The sequence below is a fragment of the Tachypleus tridentatus genome, chromosome 2 (genome assembly GCF_004210375.1).
Source record: "Tachypleus tridentatus isolate NWPU-2018 chromosome 2, ASM421037v1, whole genome shotgun sequence".
Taxonomy (NCBI): Eukaryota; Metazoa; Arthropoda; class Merostomata; order Xiphosura; family Limulidae; genus Tachypleus; species Tachypleus tridentatus.
The window spans coordinates 23,653,692-23,676,917 of record NC_134826.1 but is presented as its reverse complement, the minus strand read 5'-3'; the positions used below and the strand labels follow the sequence as shown (position 1 = coordinate 23,676,917).

The window sequence follows — 23,226 nt, the reverse complement described above, 5'->3', positions numbered from 1 at the left end:
CTTCTCTTACTGCTCTTAGGCCCGGCATGGCCAGGTGGGTTAAGGCGTTCGACTCGTTATCTGAGGGTCACAGATTCGAATCCCCGTCACACCAAACATGCTCGCCCTTTCAGCCGTGGGGGCGTTATAATGTGACGGTCAATCTCGCTATTTGTTGGTAAAAGAGTAGCCCAAGAGTTGGCGGTGGATGGTGATGACTAGCTGCCTTCCCTCTAGTCTTACACTGCATAATTAGGAATGGCTAGTACAGATAGCCCTTGAGTAGCTTTGCGCGAAATTCAGAAAACAAAACGAACTTACTGCTTAGTTTTTTTAAGAACTAAATTTGAGTTATTTCTATTTCTCATAACATCTATTTCAAAGTGTGTATGTTTATGCGTTCCGTCTGACATAACCAATAAGCTGTTAGAATATGTGTGTGTGCCATCCTCTCCAGTGGCTAAGAAGTAAGTTTGAAGGTTTATAATACTCAAAACCTAGTTTCGATACTCGTGGTTGGTACAGTAAAAGTAGCCCATTGTGTAGTGTGTGTGTTTTATTGTTTTATTTGCTTAAGTAGAAATAAAAAATTATGATCTGTATTTTTATCGCTTTTGAAATTTCAGACAGACTAAAATATAGAATGAACATTATGTAGATTGTCTTCGTTGTTTGTGTGTGGATGATCTCTATACAACAATAACGATAACCTTGTAGATTGTCTTCGTTGTTTGTGTGTGGACGATCTGTATACAGCAATAACGATAACCTTGTAGATTGTCTTAATTGTTTGTGTGTGGACGATCTGTATACAACAATAACGATAACCTTGTAGATTGTCTTCATTGTTTGTGTGTGGAAGATCTGTATACAACAATAACGATAACCTTGTAGATTGTCTTCGTTGTTTGTGTGTGGACGATCTGTATACAGCAATAACGATAACCTTGTAGATTGTCTTCATTGTTTTTGTGTGGCTAATCTATGTAGCTTCTTCAAACATACTAAAAATTTTAATTTACATTTTAAAAATGTAGATATGTCATCTACATATCTGTACCAGTATAGTGGTGGATGTAATGCTGTGTTACTTGCTTGTATTTCAACTTGTGTCATAAAAATATTGGCTGGAACTGGTGATACTGGGTTGCCCATGCTTAGACCATTTGTTTGAAACACATGCAATTAACACAGCATTACATCCACCACTATACTGGTACAGATATGTAGATGACACGGTTGCGGGATTCAAATCTACAGAACACATAATTAATTTTTTTAATCGCATTAATTCTACACATCCCAACATTAACTTCACATGTGAACAGGAAGAAAGCAATCAAATATCATTTCTGAACCTCAAAATTACAAGAACCAACACACAATTTAAAACAGAAATTCACCAAAAAATCACCCATACTGGACTATACATTCCTTGGGACTCAGCACATGAAACAAAACAAAAACTCAACATACTAAGAAACCAAATAAACACAGCCATAAAACTATGCTCACCAGATAAAATTAACGATGAATTAGACAAAATAAAACAATACTTCATCAACATCAATAAGTTTCCTTCACAAACCGTAGAAAACATTATACGCACACTCCTAGACAGAAAGCAAAATCAACCAACTAAAGTAAATATATCTCACGAATCAAAAAATCACGAAACCATATACTGCTGCATACCATATATTCCTGACATCAGGAAACAAATAACCAACATTTGGCAAAAATTAGTAACAAAATATGACATTCCAGTTAATACCAAATTTATTCAAAACCAGGCACAAAACTGAGGTCTATACTATGTAAAAACTACACTGACAAACACCACACTAACATTATTTATAAAATACAATGTGATAACTGCCACAACTTCTATATTGGAGAAACAAGTGGCAAAATGGAAACCAGATTCAAAGAACATAAAAAGTCACCACACGTTTTCGAACACTGCAAGTCAAATAAACATAACATAACCATAGAAAACACTCAAATTCTAAATAAAGAAACAAACATAAACAAACGCAAAATTAAAGAAGCCTTACTTATACAACAACTCAAACCCAAAATAAACCAATATAAAGGAACGCCTTTATACCTGTATTAAAATAATAAAATAAATAAAATTATATATTCAAACATCTAACACCGCCCTCTACATTCCGACACTCAGTTACACAACCCCTTTCAAACATGTGGTCAGCTTCCGGTCAGTTACCTCTTTCTTTGTGAACCTGACGATGACCGAAGAAGGTCGAAACGTTGTTCGCTCTTCTATGTAAAATATTTTCTCAACCCAAACGAGCCGTTTTTTGCATATAAATTTCTCAACAAGTGGGTTTCTCGACATCACTGAAATGCGAATATTGAGTGAAATTAATGAACTTAACTTAAGAAGGCTTATGAGACGTACAATGAATGTTTCTCTTACGCATCCCTGGTTCCTTATGAGACGTACGATGAATGTTTCTCTTACGTATCCCTGGTTCCTTAATTGTACCTGTTTAAAAATGACTAGAAATATATCTGATCTAATAAAAATCAGTAAACATTTACTAACTCTGGTGTATCTTATGTGTATTTGCTGAAGTTAAATAAAGTAAAGGTTTTCGGTATTTTTAGTTGTTCTGCTTACTTCCTGCAACATATGCAGCGTTATATTCCGTTTTTCTGTAAACATTGATAACTTTGAAGTGTGTTTTATATGTTTAGCAGTAGTGGTGTAGTTCCTATAAAACTTAATCACAGTATCAGTTGTCAATATTGACACAGAGATGAAAAAAGTCACCATGTGTTAAAACTGCCCCTGTATAAATGTTTACTTTGTAAGACAACTGTGTCTTACAGAGAAGCCCTATATTTAGGTTTGTGGGTAATAAGACACTAAGGTGATTTTGAAATTCGTTTAATGACCATCATAATAGTTATATCAGATCTGCACTGCATCACACCAGACAGCACGCGATTTAAGCTATTTGTTTTAGTATTGTAACGATTACTTTAAAATTACTGAGTCGCATAACAAAAGAATACACACACTTAACAAACGTTTTTGTATCGCAAACATAATCACATTAATACACCATCCCTTAAATGCAATATATCTAGATGAAAGTGGTGCTTTAGACTTGGCCCGCTGGTGTCTTCACTGTTTATGACTAAATTTCTATATATTTCATTGTAATGTATAAAGTCAAACGTACAGTTCAATCCGAGAATTGAATGTACGTTACGTGTTTCTTGGTGTAAAACAAAGCTGTAAATAACACAATCACAAAAACACCCAAAACGATTTAATACACTCTGACACGTCTCAGTAACCCGAATGTTTTTTTACATGAGTAACAAATAAGTTAAATAATTACAGAAATAACGTTACAGTGAACTCACCAACTGTTCAGCCTAACACTTTGTTAATACAACATGCTCCTAGCTAGTTACATGGTTTTTAATTTCCTTAGATTTTGGACCAAATAGAAATTCTTCAGAAAATATATATGTACATATAATAAAAACAGCAAATGTCTCTAAGGCAGGAACTCATTCCAGGAAATCCTTAGTAAATGGAAAGGTGGGGTGGGTGGAGGTTATTAGCTACGGTACATAGAATGGAAGGGTAGATGAATGGGGGTTATTAGGTACGGTACAGAGAATACGTGAATGACGCAGCCGAATGCCTAGTAGGAAACAGACAAGAAAAGAACAACGTACTTAAAATAAGATTTTTTTTGGTACTGTATACAGAAAAATGGTTTGTTAATCTAAACTAAGAGACCCTGGAACGAAAGAATGTCTGGTATTAAACCAATCAACCGTCCGTATGATAGCAGCCAAATGCTTTGAGTTCCAATCCGGATAGCCAGTGGACTGGATAGCCTCTTGTAGACACGCTATTAGACCTCGGAAGCATTGAAGCAGTTAGTGTTGCTAACTGTTATCTATGTCGACCCACTTGTGCTGTTGAATCCTTGGAAATCAATGCTCCCAGGCCAGTGACAGATGGCGCCGCTTGTACTAGCAATTAGCCTGCAAGCAGCCGTAAGGGATGTGGAAAATGATAGCCGCCTGCTTGTCTTCAAGCTACAGAACACTGACACTTTACTATTACAGAGATGAAGATACTGTTATTACAGCGATGAGGATACTATTATATTACTGTGACAGAAGATACTATTCACGTCACGAAACAAAAAGCCTGAAAAAATTAATTTTGAGGTTACGATTCCCACTTGACAAGAGAAAGTTATAAAACGATCAAAGAAAGATGGGCGCTAAGAAGAAGCGCCCTCTTGTTATTTCTATGATAAAAGTTGAAATTCAACTTTATATTTTTACTATTAAAACTTTTTATAACACAATAATTTGATAACTCTTAAAGAATTTCACATGCGTGTGTTATTAATGTTGTTTTATCTTAGCTTTAAAGCAGTATATGTTTTGAGATTTCTCTTGTATGATGTTATAAAAAGGTTATCCATCCATACCTGGAAGGCACATAGGGTCGTTACCTACTTGCGGTCCCTGTATGAGAACGGCACAAATTTATTCTGGATCGAATACCAGTTGAGTAAACTAAACAAGTCTCAATTTGTACAACATGATGACAACATTCTGTGGCCTGGCATGGCCAAGCGCGTAAGGCGTGCGACTCGTAATCCGAGGGTCGCGGGTTCGCGCCCGCGTCGTGCTAAACATGCTCGCCCTCCCAGCCGTGGGGGTGTATAAAGTGACGGTCAATCCCACTATTCGTTGGTAAAAGAGTAGCCCAAGAGTTGGCGGTGGGTGGTGATGACTAGCTGCCTTCACTCTAGTCTTACACTGCTAAATTAGGGACGGCGAGCACAGATAGCCCTCGAGTAGCTTTGTGCGAAATTCCAAAACAAACAAACAAACAAACAAAACAACATTCTGACACTGCCATTCCTTTCAAGAACTGAAATTCCCTGCATGGTCAGATGGTTAAAACACTCGACTCGTAATTCGAGGGTCGCGGGTTTGAATCTCCGTCACACCAAACATACTTGCTCTTTCAGCCGTGGGGGTGTCATAATGTTACGATCAATCTTATTATTTGTTGGTAAAAAGTAGTCCAATATTTGGCGTTGGATGGTGATGGCCAGCTGACTTCCCTCTAGTGTTACACTGCTAAATCAGAGACGGCTAGCGCAGATAGCCCTCGTGTAGCTTTGCGCGAAATTCAAAACAGACAATCAGAAACTGAAAACAATTGATAGTGGTGTCATTACGTGATGACATCATATCCTTTGAAATATACGGGAAGAGCATATCCCAAAAAAAGCGTTATTTTTGTAAAAAGCAATAATTTTTACTTTAAGCTTTGTAACAAACGGAAATATCTTAATTTTAAACTTGTACAGTATTTCCTGTGCCTACCTATATCTATTTCTTTCATAACTCCAACTGATTATAATACGTTTATAATCTTACACGTGTTTCCTATCGGTGTTATGAGTACTTTGGGAGATTTACAAGGATAACGCTTGATAACAAAACTTTGCTGTTATTAACCAACCAAACCTAGCACTTATCGTTTTATAATGACTTAGACACTTGTTGAAATTCTCTAGAACAATACTTAATACCCTAACTTCGCTATTATTAACCCTTAACTAACCAAACCTCACACCTATTGTTTTATAATGACCTAGATATTTGTTGACAAAAAAAATGCTTCTCAGTAAAACACAAATACTGTTTAGTTCCGCGAGCTTATGGCACTAATTATTTTCTGCTTATTCCGCCTCAACGATCAAGATATCACGTGTTGGATTATAAACAATAAGAGACGTGTGTTCGTAGCTGAGTCACTGGGAAGACAGAGAAAGTACCGAAGTGCAAAAAATTTATACTGGTGTGTATTTCAGTACATTTAATTAGTCTGCGAGTCTCTGCTTAGCAACAATCAGAAATATATAAAAACAGATCAGTTTGGAACGTTAATGGTTTCGTAAATTTTGTTGTAAAACTTTTGTAGCGCTTGGAAAACGACATTTCAGAACATAAGAGCTCAAATAAAAGTTTTAATGGCGTACGTGTCACGAGATATCAAAGTACCGCTGCTTCCATAATAATAAAAATTTAATTGTTAATATTTAAGTCATTTATATGCGTAGAATACTTACGTAATAAAATATTTGCTTGAAATTGTTATACTTCCAAACCGTTGTAATGTGCAACTGTACCAGTTTTATCCTATACTGTAACAAAGACCCAAGTGTACTTATTCACGCTATACAAAAACCAAGATCCTTAATTTTAATTATATTTTGTTTCATATCCTCGCGTTGTAAGTTCTGTAGTAGCTTCAAATTAGGTCTGAATGTAGTGAATAATGTGTGATACGGTTGTATACAAAGTGAGAGCGAAAGACGTCAAAAATATCAAACTCATAATAGGTATCTTCTTATTTCAGAATTATAATGTTTTACTCCTTTAGGATTTAGTTGGAAACAGGTAACCCAACTAATTACTTAGTTTTAAGTGTCGGAAACCATAAGTTCGTGTAACTGGTTTCAACCAACTGTTAACACGTGTTTTCATTGAAATATCATTTCGTTAAATATAAGCCTGGTTGATTAAAGGATATAGTTAAGCCTATATGAACCAGTTTTAAGTGTATCCTAAACTGTAAGTTGATTGACGTAATTTGCTTATTCAAACATTAAGTTTCATAGCACTGTTTATCGACACTTTAGGGTCAATTTGAACAAAATCCGATGTAAAATTTCTGATATACGTTTAAAATATTAATGAACTTCATTGTTTCTTCTCATCACGCATAGTATAAAAATATGTTTGTTTTCCCTTTCTGTTTATTTTAGGTGAAAATAACTAATATTGTTCACTTACACTTTTTTTTTGTAATTCAGCCTTTAATGACGCGATTGCTTTCTGATGGAGGGACATTAATCTTTCAAAACAATTAAAATAAAATGTCTATTATAGCTGCTAAAACTTTAACATTTCACCTTTTATAACCTTATACGGAAGGCACTTACGGTAGGACCAACATGGACAGGTGGGTTAAGGCGTTCGATTCGTAATCTGAGAGTCGCGGGTTCGAATCCCCGTTACACCAAACATGTTCACCCTCTCAGCCGTGGGGGCGTTATAACGTGCGGTCAATCCCACTATTTGTTGGTAAGAGAGCAGCACAAGAGTTGGCGGTGGGTGGTGATGTCTAGCTGCCTTCCCTCTTGTCTTACACTACTAAATTTGAGGCAGATAGCCCTCGTGTAACCAAAAACAAACAAACCAACAAATATTTACGGCCAAACACTAAAACTTATGAGACGTATTTCTATTCAAAACATGAATTTTGTAAATGAGTGAAAACTCTAAGAATATCATGTTGGCCGGTGACCTTTTACACTCTGAGGTCAGTGAATCGATCATAAATCGACTTATCCCAATCTTATTATTTGTCACAAAGCTACACAACGGAATATGTGTTGTGCCCACTATGGGTATCAAAACCCAGTTTTTAGTGTTATAAGCCTTAGGACTTACCGTTGATCCAATGAGGAGGGAAGATGTGTCTTATACGTAAGGAACAGAAAAAGTTTGAGACATTTTAGTCAAGAAATGCAAATATTTCCTAGTAAGTAGTTCCACTGGTTTTCACCTTTTGGTATTTATAAAAGTTTAGAGATTATTTTCGTAATGAATATTTTTAGTCATATTTGGGCTGAAGACTTACGTCATCCTCAAGGTTCAAATTAGTTAATAAAGTCAGGTTTAACCTTTCGGGTGAATACAAAAACTCTTAGATAGCAATAAAGAGGAGACAAAGTATGAAAAATAACCTGAAATTCCTAAAATTCTAGGCTTAATTTTGCTACATGTTAGAGTAAGCGGAATTTCTAGTATATAATTCTATGTAACAAACAGAACTGTCTGTATTATAAGCACAGCTAAATATTAAATTAGCCATAATAAGAGGTTTGGTTTGAATTTCACGCAAAGCTACTCGAGGGCTATCTGCGCTAGCCGTCTATAATTTAGCAGTGTAAGAATAGAGGGAAAGCACCTAGAAATCACCACTTACCGCCAACTCTTGAACTACTCTTTTACCAACGAATAATGGGATTGAGTGTCACGCTATAACGCCCCCACGGTTGAGAGGGCGAGCATGTTTGATGTGACCGTCGAACTCGCGACCCTCAAATTACGAGTCGAATTCCTTAACCACCTGGCCATGCTGGGCCTATAATAAGAGGACTAAACTATTAACCACTGAGTTATTCACGTGATCACATATTCCACGCAACATCCTAACGCACCATCTACTGTCTATAAGCCTAAACGAATTGTTTCATATAGTATAAAACGTAAAAAAAAAAAATACAGGATTAAAAAAAAAACGAAAAGAAGGAAAAATGCATTCGTCTAAAACCTAGTCCTTTATGCCTTAGTCTAACCATTGGCATAATACAAACTTGTTTTCACAATGTTACTGCAGGATAGCTTAACTCAGCTTTGTGTTCTGTTTCACACTCGATTTAAAAACACGAGAAACTTTCGGAATGACAATTCAATTGATTTGAACTGAAAAAAAATCAGAACAAAAGGTATAAGAAAAATCTGATTGCACAATAGTACCTAAGTATTATAAAAGGCTGCCAGTTGTAATAATAAATATAGTTTGAAGATGAGGGTTTTGGTTCGTATACAGTTAACTGTAAGATTAAATTACTATGACTTGCTGTTGATATAATTTAACTACGAAGCACACAGAAGTTTAAAACTACAACATATTATGCATATGATAGTTCTGGATAGCTAAAAAATTAGGTATTAACAGTACTAACTACGCATGAATTTCCCGTCGATAACCGGGCCATTTATAACCTTAAGTTTTCCACGTCAATTCAGACTGTTACTGTCAGATCAGATGACGTCATCAGCTGATGATGACATCCCAGGCCCTCCTCTCTCTTGCTTGGTGAATTCTGTTAGCGAAATCAATCAGTTAAATAATACGGGAAAGTTAACTTTGCAGCCAAGCGATAATAACTGCTGTTCCAAACAAGTTTTTATTAAATAATCTAAAGATAAAAGATAATTAATTGTCTTAATCACAGCTTCTATTAATATAAACAGCACGGGTGCCACGTCTCAACGCCTAATTGTAAAGATAGAAATGGTTTTGTCGCCACAAGCTAAAGTGTTGACGTATTTACTACAAAACATTTGTCATTAGTTAGTTTTAAATAAAGTTATAACGATTAAAACGTTCAATATTTCTTTTAGTTCGATTTGATGTTTACGATTAAATGATGATTAATTTATAATTACAGTAGGACATTAAACTTAATAACACCATCTTTAAAGGTATTATAACTTCTTCGGTTTTAAATTATATTTCACATTCTAATTTTAAATACAAACGAGACAATGCATTAATATTAATATGATCCCCAAATGAAGCAGTTTTCTTCCATTGGTTTCAAATGGTAAATGAATCAAGTTATTAAAAGTAGGACGTGTGAACTGAAACCATAGGAACATGCAGGGCTCTATCCGACAGATTTACTCTATATATTAATAAGTCTACTCATGTTTAAATGAGCATTTTATAAGTTTCTGTTGCATTGACACTTCCTAAGTTTGGTGTATCTTCAATAGCTTATAAGCACTGGAGTGGTAATAGAAACATATTAGTGCTTTTATTAATTCCTCACTGTTCTCTTCCTTCCACCGTTAAAGATGGGGCTAATCACACAGTTTCACGTATAATGTGAATCACGTAGAACATCATATTTGTCTCCGCTGAGCTAGCGTGCTGTTATTAGAAGCAACAAACGAGAGGCTTAGTTGAAGATGCCGAGAGATAAATGACGCAGCTCAAGTTGACTGGCAGCTGAATGAGAAGTAATTGGCTCATAAATAACTCTGTCTGTGGCCCATGTCAGTGACAGCGTCCAGTGTCTCTTGCTCTCCTGTAGTTATTAAATCTCTCCCACTGCCATACTTTTGTAGAAAACACAACTATCTGTTAGTTGGGGTCTCCTCATGTTCTTCCAGAAAAGAAAACAAAAAATGAACGCATCGATTTTACAAACAAAGCAAACTTTTTAATATGTTAAGAGTCTTGATTCTATTAACAAGTGACTTTAAAATAACGCCTATTTTACTGTTGTTATATAATATTCAGCGACTCCATGTGTGACTTAAAACAAGGGATTAGGTCAGCGTTTCTCTGAATGGATGACGGGGACAGAAATGATTTCTTTGTGGGCGCGCGAGCGATTAGGTTAAAGGAAATGGTGCAATAATGCAAAATTAAGCGTTTTAATATATTTTTTAATAAAGAAAATAATAAGTAATTAGCACAACACATAGAACATTTTATCCATGTATTTCAGTTCGTTACCTTTTACCCTTTCACTCATTTTAAAAACAGGGGCACGCAAGAAACTATATTAATTAAAGGGGACATGGATGACAAAAGTTTCAGTAACACTGTATTAGGTGTACCTGTGCGTAGTAAGTGTACACTTCTGGAATACTGTATTACGCTGATTAGGTTTTTTTTTTTGTGAAAGACAAAGTAAGCTTTTTAGTGACGCACTAATATGTTCTTGTGGAGGGGTTCGATTCCCCTCGGTGGGCTGAGCAGATAACCCGATGTGGCTTTGCTATAAGAAAACACACAACACACTGTTCTTATGGAAAACAACGTAAACATTGCAGTGATAGACCAAGTTGTCCTCGTGAAAGCAACGTAAACATTACAGTATTAGAAATTTGCCCTCGTGAAAGACAACCTAAATATTGTAGTTACTCGTTCAAAACTGCATAAATATGGTTTAGAGCGATGTTGTTGACACCACGTAGTGGGACCTCCCGATTTATAACACTAAAATCAGGTATTCGACTTCTCTCGATGGATTTAAGAAATAGCTCGAAGTGGCTTTACTAAGATAAAACACACACCTGGTAGTGGGACCATGAAATAATTCTAAGACCTCAAACAATTGTAAACGGATTTTACACCATTCGGTATACCATACGGTGTGGCCATGATGCCATCTCAGCATAACACACAACTGTGGACCATGGATTTAATAAACACCATGTGACTTCTGTTTGACAATACCTTCTTACCTATCCATACCAACATGTAAAGATTCCGTACGACTAATTGGTAACAAATATTGGCTCAAATATAGTTTCACCTTACCAGTTATTTCCAACAATCAAACAAAATTAATAACATAAATTTTGTGATATCTTACTAACATACCTAAAACTAACAATACAGACTTATACCCAATTTACTAGATCATATATCCACTCATACTCAAGTTGCATATCCTATATTCAAGTAAGTAGACCTTATACCAAAGTTGCTAGAACCGATATTCAAGTTACTATATCTTATACTCAAGTTACCAGATCTTGTATCCACTCATACTCAAGTTGCATATCCTATATTCAAGGAACTAGACCTTATACCAAAGTTGCTAGAACCGATATTCAAGTTACTATATCTTATACTCAAGTTACCAGATCTTATATCCAAGATACTAGCCCCTATATCGAAGTTACTAGAACATATATCAACTTACTAAATCTTATACCTAAGTTAACATACCCTATTCCCAAGTTACTAGACCTTATACCCAAGGTAATACAAAAAACAAGTACAAAAAACTCACCAGTTTTAACCTGATACCTAAGGGTCTCTCTGCAATCCACCAATAGTTGATCAAGTGGTTGAGGGTCATCTGGTATCTCCAGATCCAAAAATTCTCTTAGCTGATTAGGTTGGTAAAAATCAAGAACTTTGTTACTGCGGTCATTAGATTTTTTCAAGAAGTCTATGAGGCTTTCGACCACACGTACCAAAAAATCTTCAGTGATGTCATAGCCGTCTTTGTTTAGGGGTAGAAGATCTGGAACAAAAATAATTTGTAACTATCTTTATTGTTCATTTATTAGTAAAAACAGCTTTAAAATAATGACACATTTCTAGTACTTTTCATAGAATAATTCTGACAAATAAATCTTGATTGATAAAAGGCATATCAGTGTTTCAGTACGTAATATAATATAATTCTGTTACTGTTTAGAGTTTATTTTCACAACGAGAATAATAAATCTTTATCTTTTTTAACTTTAGACGTGAATAGCTAAATCTTAGATACTTTGTTGTTGTTGTTGTTTTTCTGAAGAATCGAACTTGCGACTCAGTTTATAAAGTTTTTCCTTTAACCATATGATGAATGGCATCCATATCAAATCTTATTTTTCCCTTCTTCGTTATTAGAAGCACATTTTGGTCACACTGTCTGCTTACACCGATTAGCTTGAAAATTTAGGATCCTAACTTTCCATTTTGTGGCCGTAATTTGCAGTTGTAAGTGTTTCAGCTACAGAAAATTAAGGGAGGAACACCACCCTATAAAGTCACAAATATTTCTGCATAAACAACATAGTAAGTTCAAAAAAACTTTGAGGAACTGTCATGGCCATATAATTAAGGCACTTGACTGAGGGTCTCAGGTTCGAATCCCCGTCCCATCAAACATGCTTCTCCTTTCAACCCTGGGCTAAATTCCACTATTCGTTGGTAAAAGAGGATCCCCAAGAGTTGGCGGTTGGTGTTGATGATAGACACCTTTCTTTTAGTCTTGCACTTCTAAATTAAGGACGACTAGCGTAGATAGCCCTCGTTTACCTTTGCGTGAAATTCAAAATAAACCACACGTTCTTGGGTTTAGACATTTTAAACTATTAACCTAGCACTTATTGTAACAATAAAGTCTTTATCCGGTTCTGAACATAAGATAGGAACTCACTGTCACTCTTTGTACGAATTTACAACTGAACGTTTGTTGACTGGTTAATAATATTACGACATGAAGCTGAGACCCTCAGTCCACATCACCGTACGACCACCACTAGGTTATGCTTCACTTTTGATGAAGTGGAAACATTGGTCTTAAATACCGTTTTGTTTTAAGTTTTGTGTCACAATGGGCATTTAAGTTTATAATATATACATGTTAAAATATTTATTTACATGAATATATTTTTAAAAAAGTAAGATAATCGCACAACTATTTAATGTCTTAAAACACTTTATCCCCACAATGGCACAGCGGCATATCTGCGGACTTACGACACTAAAAACTAGGTTTCGATACCAAGTGGTAAGCAGAGCACAGATAGCCTATTGTGTATCTTTGTGTTCAACCTGAAACAAACCAATTATGTGCTTCGTTTATACATATATCTGTTCTCATATCAGAAACGTATTTAAAGTCACAATATGGAAAACATTGTTTCAAAAACTTAACATTTGCAGTTTCGCCATTTTAAATGTCATTATTGTTGCACGTAATTTGCAAAATAACATCGATAATTACGCTGACCGTAAACTTTATCAGTACCTATGTTTGGGCTAGCCTAGCCCGAGCTAGGTCATTCGAGTTTACCAGCAATGAGAAAATGGTAAAACACATCGTCTGCAGCTGTTTGTGAGTTGTGGTCACTCAAACTTATGGTGATAGAAAAAGGAAATTAGCCGTTAGACAGAATCGTAAGGTCGATCAGCCATCAAAGACAACAGACTAAATGAAAGTGGTATTCATTGCAGAGTAATTTGCACCAGTCTCTAAAAAAGAACGTTACAACGAATGAACATTGCAGAAGGAGGTCATTTTGTGAACCACTGACCTTACTAACCTTTAAGAAAAAATACCTCGAGTGTTGTAAAGATCGCAAACACTGAACATTGGCGAAAAGTCAATGAGAGAAGATTTGTAGAAAACCACAATAATCGTTTGACTCGTGTTGTGTGGTCCTGACTGTCCAAGATTATTATGATAAAGCCATGTTTTTGAAACACGCTTCCTAGAATATCCTGAGCAGACCCCTTGTTCCAGTTAGAAGACAAAACGAATGAAAGCACAAATTACCAAGGCATCCTTTCCAATAAAGTACATTCAGGTTCACGTGTACCCTGCTGGAAACAACTACTTTCAAGAAGACAATTCATTCATCCACTATGCTCAAATTGTGTGAACACAATATGAGGAACATCGCCATCACTATTCGTGGATTTCAGTCCAATCAAACGTATGTGAGATGGACGTGAAAAATATATGTGACATCTCGATCCTCTATTTCAGTCGCTTCATGAATTTCGTACAATACATAGGGTTGAACTCAGACAGCTTCAAGCACGGTGTAGGTTTTTATGTCACATCGTATCATGGCTGTTATTCAGGCAAAATGTAGCCCAAGACATCATGAATATAAGTTACAGAATAAAGCACCAATCAGTGTGGATAAAAACAGAGAGCCACAGTAAAGAGAAAAAATACAATAGATATAAACAAATAGTAAGGATGGCAAATGCTGCTCTTATATGCATATACATAAATATATACATATTATATATATTATGCATATTTTTCTGAAGGCGTCAGGTTGTATATGGGGCTATGTAATAATTTATACCAGAAGAGCTGCCAATAATTACAAGTAATAGCAAATAATCTTAATTTTGAGCAACTGGCTAACTCCAAAAAAGTTTCACTGACCACTCTGTCCAAGGTTATTGGTGGGTATACATTGGTAGATTAGCTACATCTTTCGGTATACCTGTATTTCTACACTTACGGCGAGATCCATGAAATAACGTAAAAGTGAACAGGTTGTTCATATTTGGGAAAAGTAATTGAATTTTATTATAAATATATCTTTATTTGCTTATTAACCTAAGTAAAATGCAGCGTTCAAACCGAAAGTAATTTATTGCTCGAATATAATAATAATGTTACAAAATTTTCGATCACTTATTCATGTGATTATTTTTGAAAAAAAAATCAAGCACAAAAATAACTTTTTTTTCCTCACCAGGGATCCTATATTTGGCATGTGACTTACAATGTCCCTGGTTAAATAATATTATTAGTTTATAGTCTGCCACATCAGTAATCCTTGGTACAAATCTAATTTATTTGGTATAACTCTTTCAATGTATCCATTTCCAGAAAGGACCTGATTAAACCATAAACGTTAGGCCAAGTCATATACTGAAGAATAGGCCTATACAAAAACTAAGACTTGACTTATATGTCGATATTATTCTTTCCAAGAGAATGCTGTTGACGTTTTGACATATAAATGATGCTTTGAAGTCCATAGAAGTAAGCTCAGCCAACAATTGATAAATAAATTCAGTTACTTTTTGTGGAATTTTACTCTAGACTACACGAATGCTATCTACGCTAACGTCCCTAATTTTGAAGTGATAAATAAAAAAAAAAAAAAACTGCTAGTCATCACTATCCACTGTAATAGGATAATGGGATTTGACTGTCACTTTTACAACGCACCTGAGATTCCAACGAGCGGTGCTCAGTCATTATTTTTGAGGGAAGAGGAGAAATGGGCGCCAAACACGAAATTTCGGATTTACAGTCTGGCGCGCTCACCACCTGGTGGTAGTTCATACTCTAGTTCTAATAATAGAAATATAATTTTTATCCATGTTACAGTTCTCATATCTGGGATTAATTTAGTTCGTTTGTTTTTGAATTTCGCGCAAAGCTACACGAGGGCTATCTGAGCTAGTCGTCCCTAATTTAGTAGTGTAAGACTAGAGGGAATGCAGCTAGTCATCACTACCCACCGCCAACTCTTGGGCTACTCTTTCACCAGCGAATAATGGGATTGACCGTAACATTATAACGCCCCCACGGCTTAAAGAGCGAGCATGTTTGGATTAATTTAATACAAGTAAAGAACAGAGGTTATCAACTGCTTATATTCATCTTAGTTAAACTGCTCTATTTAAAACAAAAACATATTCCTCTCATTTACATAAGGTTTAGAAATATTTTTTGAACTACTTACAGGAGGGGAAAAACCTTTCTGCCTTCAAACAATTTAATATTACTGTCGACGTCCCGATCTTAAATTCTTGTCTGCGGGCCTGTATATATGTGTTGATTTCAATTTTGTTTTTATTCGAACTAGCAGAAATACTCTCCCTGGAGGCTGGTATAACTGCTAGGTCTTGTGGAAGGCCATTATGCCTACAGTCTTTTCTAGAATTGTCTAATAGTTATACAACAACAAGCTCACACTGTATTGTTTGTTTATTTGTTTTTTAATTTCGCGCAAGGCTACACGAGGTCTATATGAGCTAGCCGCCCTTATTTAGCAGTGTAAGACTAGAGAGAAGGTAGCTAGTCATCACCACCCACCGCCAACTCTTGGGCTACTCTTTTACCAACGAATAGTGGGATTGACGGTAACATTATAACGCCCCCACGGCTGAAAGAGCAAGCATCTTTGTTGTGGCGGGGATTCGAACCCCGCGACCCTCAGATTTCGAGTCGAACGCCTTAACCACTTGGCCATGCCGGGTCCTCACACTGGACATTCAATAACGTTCACCGTCCATGATAAAAGTGATTTTATTGAAATTTTAGTTTAAACATGAGCTATCATTACAGTATTACATCACTGAATAAATTTTATTGAAGTGTTTCAATGTAGACACAGTTATCAGTGAATGTGCCTTCAACACACACATCCACTAATTAAATAAGCAAATAGAGAAATTTGTTATCCAAAATAATCCTGACCCGTGCAACAATATTAACGCATCGTATCACGATTAGAACATAATATGTAGTTGCCACCCACCGCCAACTCTTGGGCTACTTTTTTACTAATAAACAGTGAGATTGTCCGTAACTTTATAACGTCCCTACGACTGAAAGGACGAGCATGTCTGGTGTGACGGGGATTCGAACGCGCAACCCTCAGATTACGAGTCGAGCGCCCTAACCATGCCGGGCCAAGAGCAAAAGCACGCAATGGATTTTCCGCGCTCTGTAAATCGCGGGTAATCGAACACAGAATTTAAGCGTTGCAAATCCGTGAACTTAACGACGTCTCAAAGGGAAGCCTTTATAACAACAATTTCATCATTTAGTCCATATGTGTATACAGACATAGTCCTTTTAACCCCGATGAATTGGTACGGACGAGTTCTTGTATCCAAAGTAACAGGTCGTGTATTTCATTTGTCAATATCAGAATGTTTTAAACGTATCACACGTTATACAATCCATTCTGATACGATACGCTAAAAATCGAGCTGTGATCTGTAGTTTCAAAGATACATTGCAAGATACATTATGTAACTGTTGGTAGATTTAACGACAGTGTAACAATAATGAAACACTGAAAACTAATTATTTAAACCGTTAACTGTAACACACGATACACTGCACAACTGACTATGATCATAACAGAAAAATGATAAAACTAAACATTAAACCGTTTCTCCAATACACGATACGTTGCAGATCTACCGATGGTTGTAAAAGCAACAAAACGCTGTGAACTAGTTATCCAGACTTTACGCTGTGATTGAATATAGCACTACTGGTGATCGTGAGAACACAAAAAATATCAAAGAAGAAATTATCTAGACGTTTGATTGTTGCAAGATGTATTGTAGAACTGCTCACGGTCGCAATATGAAAAAAAGTGATGAACTAATTGCTTATACGGTTTAGTTTTACACTTTGTTTTGTCAAACTATATAACGCTACCTTAAGATGTGGAATGTAAATTCCCCAGCAGTATGGAGTTAATAAGATTTTTCCTCATACTTTTATTATAGAAATTTTGCAGACCTAATTTTCATTGTTCAACTTCCGAGCTAATTAGCTAATTAACAAAAGCTTTCTTATCAGCTTCTCTGTGTGTATATATACATTGAATGTACAGCGAAAAAATAATAACAAAAAAACTAATTTGTGGAAAACAAGAAATTTTATATTTATTCTGCATGAAGAATATTTCTTTCTTTTCCTCCGCTAGTACAATAGTAAGTCTTCGAGTTTACAACGCTAAAATCAGGGGTTCGATTCCCCTCGGTGGACTCGGCAGATAGCCCAATAAGGCTTTGCTTATACGTAAACACTCACACACAGACTCATTTCCTTCATGTACAGGGTGGCCCCTAAGTCCCTACCCATCCATATGTTATTATGTTATATTCAATTACGCATGTATTATAAATTTGTTTCTTTTTTTTCAGAAAATATGACCGATGTAAGCCCATTTACACTTGAAGAACATATTGTGACAAGTACGTGAGTACATTAGCGCAGCGAGAATGAGGGACATCACACAGATACACTGGATACATAAGATATATGGATGGGTAGGGACTTACGGGCCACCCTGTATATATATTTATTTTTGGGTATTCTAATTCTATTGTTGTTTTTTTTCTCAACTCCCGCTAGGGAACCTTCCAAAAGGAACGTCACACTCTCAAGGAAGTTCGGTGATTGTTCGGATAAAGGACGCCCTCTCTTTTCAAGTTTGTGGCCGTTGTTAGCCGCCTGTTGCCGGGCGATAACTAGGGCCTTGGGTGTTTCCCATCCTTCGCGCATGGGTAGAGATTCTCAGGAAAATCTCAAAATGTATTTTGTGTGAATGGAAGATAATCCTAAAGATAAATAAAGCTGAAAGACTATGTATATTCAAAAACTCGTTGATTAATCGTCACTCAATCTTTTGTTGTTATGTTATTTTCTGGCAGAAATTCACCTACGTAGAGCTCGGTTTTCTCAATTTCTTATATCTATTGTGTTGGGACATGGTGTTGGAATTTAAAGACAGTATTTATCTAAATGCAGGTATCCCTTCTCCGATGTTCTGTAGTTCACTCATTCTTCTGCTTCATTAGTTATTTCTACATGGCAGAACCTATCACTCTATCCCGAGGGACAAGCTACTAAGTTGATGATGAATTGCCTAAATGTCCGTTACCTGACGCCGTGACTTCGACAATCGCTCGAGCGGGACGGCGAGGCTTTCATCGCCGCAGAGGCCTCGTTTTCAATCCGGCTTAGCGTGAGCAACCAACTAGGATCTCTCCCGCTAGTTAATAAGGTGGTTTAAACAAGGTGTCTTATTTCGTTATCTAAACTATCCATTCGGACGGATCGCAGTCGATGCTTTGAAACTTCTTGATAGCAGAAGTTAAAACCTGGGAAGTCGTTATACTGGCTGTTAAAACAGGCACAGATAATCCGAGAGAACCGTAAGAAGCGCCATTTTTCACGAGATTAACTATTTCGATCTTGCTAACAGCCAAGGTATATAAAATAAACTGTTGTTAGCAGAAAGAATCTCATAAAAACATATACAAATCGCAATAATTTGTGTTTCAGTAACACATAATGCAAAAAAAAACAAGGTAACAGTTTACAATCTAAGTTGTATTACGCAACTCATATGCAACAGAATATGCGGACCGACTGCAGTTTCACATTGATTTGAATATTTCTTTAGCATGCTAGCTACATCATACAACGACTGCTACATTTTTCGATAATCTAGATTTAAATAAATAATCTTATTCGAAAATTTTAACAAACGTTCCTTATAAAATCTCAAAATAGTTAAACAGTAAAGTATCCTTCATTTTATCAATTATCTCAACAACGACTGTTTCTCTAATTAAATCTATCTTACCAGAATAAGATGCCTCGCATACTGTTAAAATATAGACTTCATACATAATATGGCAGGATATACAAAAACAATATCAATCACAAAACTATCGCATTGTTGTAGGAAACAATATTTGAGCGACATGGCGATTGTCACATTCGTTTCTAGGAGACACAGTTTGAGCTGTTTTAACTACAAAAACTGCATTCATATAACGTAATGTATTGAATTACAAGAAACAAATATTATGACAGAAATTGTTGCTATTCATAACGTGAAAACGTGGTCAGACCACAGCCTGGCTGACTTTAACACTTCCTACAGCCGTTTAATCACAGAAAGGGTGAATTAACTTAAGTATTGAGTTTAGTAACTTAGGTGTAAGGTCTACTAACTTTAGTATAGAGTTTAGTAACTTAGGTGTAAGGTCTACTAACTTTAGTATAGAGTTTAGTAACTTAGGTGTAAGGTCTACTAACTTTAGTATAAAGTTTAGTAACTTAGGTGTAAAATCTACTAACTTTAGCAAAGTCCAGTAACTTAGGTGTAAGGTCTACTAATTTTAGTATAGAATTTAATAACTTAGGTATAAGGTCTACTAATTTTAGTATAGAATTTAATAACTTAGGTATAAGGTCTACTAACTTTAGTATAGTCTAAAAACTTAGGTGATAGGTCTACTAGCTATAGTATATAGTTTAGTAACGTACTTGTCAAATCTACTAACTTTAGTATAGAGTCTAGTAACTTACATGTAATGTCAACTAACTTTAGTACAGTCTACTAACTTAGGTGAAAGGTCCACTAGCTATAGTATAGAGTTTAGTAACTTACTTGTATGATTTACTATCTTAAGTATAGAGTCTAGTAACTTACATGTAAGGTCTACTAACTTTAGTATAGACTTTAGTAACTTAGGTATAAGGTCTACTATTTTTCGTGTAGAGTTTAGTAACTTAGGTGTAAGGTCTACTAGCTTTAGTATAGAGTTTAGCAACTTAGGTGAAAGGTCTACTAGCTATAGTATAGAGTTTAATAACTTAGGTATAAGGTCAACTAACTTTAGTATAGAGTTTAGTAGCTTAGGTATAAAGTCTACTAACTTTTGTATAGAGTTTAGTAGCTTAGGTATAAGGTCAACTAACTTTAGTATAGAGTTTAGTAGCTTAGGTATAAAGTCTACTAACTTTTGTATAATCTAATAACTTAGGTGTAAGGTCTACAAACTTTAGTATAGAGTTTAATAACTTAGGTATAAGGTCTACTAACTTTAGTACAGTCTAGTTTCTTAGGTGAAAGGTCTACTAGTTTTAGTATGGAGTTTAGCAACTTAGGTATAAGATTTACTAACTTTAGTATAGTCTAGCAACTTAAGTGTAAGGTCTACTAACTTTAGAATAGAGTTTAGTAGCTTAGGTGTAAAATCTACTAGCTTTAATATAAAGTTTAGTTACCTAAGTATAAGTTCTACTAACATCAGTATAGAGTTAAGTAGCTTAGGTGTAAAGTCTACTAACTTTAGTTTTGTCTAGTAACTTAGGTGTAAGGTCTACTACTTTTCGTGTAGAGTTTAGTAACTTAGGTATAAGATTTCTACTAAATTGAGAATAGAGTTCATTAACTTAGTTGTAAGGTCTGCTAAATTTAGTATAGAGTTTAGTAACTTAGGTATAAGGTCAACTAACTTTAGTACAGAGTTTAGTAGTTTGGGAGTAAATTCTTCTGACTTTAGTATAGGGTTTAGTAGCTTAGGTGTAAAATTTACTAACTTTAGTATAGAGTTTAGTAGCTTAGGTGTAAGGTCTACTAACTTTAGTATAGAGTCTAGTAACTGAGGTGTGAGGTCTACTAACTTGAGTATAGAATTTAGTAACTGAGGTGTGAGGTCTACTAACTTTAGTATAGAGTCTAGTAAATTAGGTTTAAGGTCTACTAACTTTCATGTAGGGTTTAGTAACTTAGGTATAAGGTCTACTAACTTGAGTATAGAATTCATTAACTTAGGTGTAAGGTCTACTAACTTGAGTATAGTCCAGCAACTTAGGTGTAAGGTCTACTAACTTTAGTATAGAGTTTAGTAACTTAGGTGTAAGATCTACTAACTTTAGTATAGAGTATAGTAATTTAGGTGAATGGTCTACTAACTTCAGTATAGAGTCTAGTAACTGAGGTGTAAGGTCTACTAGCTTGCGTATAGAGTCTAGTAACTTAGGTATATGGTCTTCTTACTTTCGTGTAGAGTCTAGTAACTTAGGTGTAAGGTCTTCTAATTTTCGTGTAGAGTTTAGTAACTTAGGTATAAGGTCTACTAGCTTTAGTATAAAGTCTAGTAAATTAGCTTTAAGGTCTACTAACTTTAGTATGGAGTTTAGTAACTTAAGTACAAGGTCTACTATTTTTCATGTAGAGTTTAGTTACTTAGGTATAAGGTCTACTAACTTTAGTATAAAGTCTATTAACTTAGGTGTAAGGTCTACTATCTTTGGTATAGTCTAGTAACTTATGTGAAATGTCTACTAACTTTAGTATAGAGTTTAGTAACTTAGGTGTAAGGTCAACTAACTTTAGTATAGAGTTTAGTTGCTTAGGTGTAAAGTCTGCTAACTTAGTTTAGTCTAGTAATTTAGGTGTAAGGTCTACTATATTTAGTATAGAGTCTAGTAACTTAGGTTAAGGTCTTCTAATTTTCGTGTAGAGTTACGTTACTTAGGTATAAGGTCTACTAACTTGAGTATAGAATTTAGTAACTTAGGTATAAGGTCTACTTGCTTTAGTATAGAGTTTAGTAGCTTAGGTATAAAGTCTACTAACTTTTGTATAATCTAATAACTTAGGTGTAAGGTCTACAAACTTTAGTATAGAGTTTAATAACTTAGGTATAAGGTCTACTAACTTTAGTACAGTCTAGTTTCTTAGGTGAAAGGTCTACTAACTTTTGTGTAGAGTTTAGTAGCTTAGGTTAAAATCTACTAGTTTTAATATAGAGTTTAGTTACCTAGGTATACGTTCTACTAACTTCAGTATAGAGTTAAGTAGCTTAGGTGTAAAGTCTACTAACTTTAGTTTTGTCTAGTAACTTAGGTGTAAGGTCTACTACTTTTCGTGTAGAGTTTAGTAACTTAGGTATAAGATTTCTACTAAATTGAGTATAGAGTTCATTAACTTAGTTGTAAGGTCTACTAATTTTAGTATAGAGTTTAGTAACTTAGGTATAAGGTCTACTAACTTTAGTATAGAGTTTAGTAACTTAGGTATAAGGTCTACTAACTTGATTGTAGAATCCAGTTACTTAGGTGTAAGGTCTACTAACTTGAGTATAAGGTCCAGCTACTTAGTTATAATATCTACCAACGTGCTTACATAGATCTTCAAATAATAGTTATATTATTTAAGATCGAATTACTAAATTGAATTTTTTTTAAACTTTTGTTTTAGTTTAACTAGAAAATCTTGAGGTTATCCAAATCATTTGAATTTGATATAGCTAAAGCCAAGTAACAAGATGGTTTTCTCTGAAATAACAACAATTATATGTTGGCTTTATTTGTTCTCGGATAACTTGTTACTACAAGTTGAACAGAGGGTATATGTGTATTTGTTTATTTATAGCAAAGCCACATCACAGTACCTGCTGAGTCCACCGAGGGGAAAGGGAACAGAGGGAATGCGTTCGATTTTTTTCGCAGTTGTAAAATGAAAGAATGAGGT

At 35.2% G+C, this 23,226-nt stretch overlaps 1 protein-coding gene across 1 annotated transcript in view; it reads right to left on the bottom strand.

The window, feature by feature from the left end:
• LOC143239548 (glutamate decarboxylase-like) overlaps positions 1 to 23,226 on the bottom strand; it is an 88,366-nt gene that overhangs the window by 49,338 nt on the left and 15,802 nt on the right. Inside the window, exon 2 of the mRNA XM_076480725.1 lies at positions 11,676 to 11,912. Within this exon, the coding sequence (XP_076336840.1) occupies positions 11,676 to 11,912 (237 nt within the window). The remainder of the gene's footprint in view (positions 1 to 11,675; positions 11,913 to 23,226) is intronic.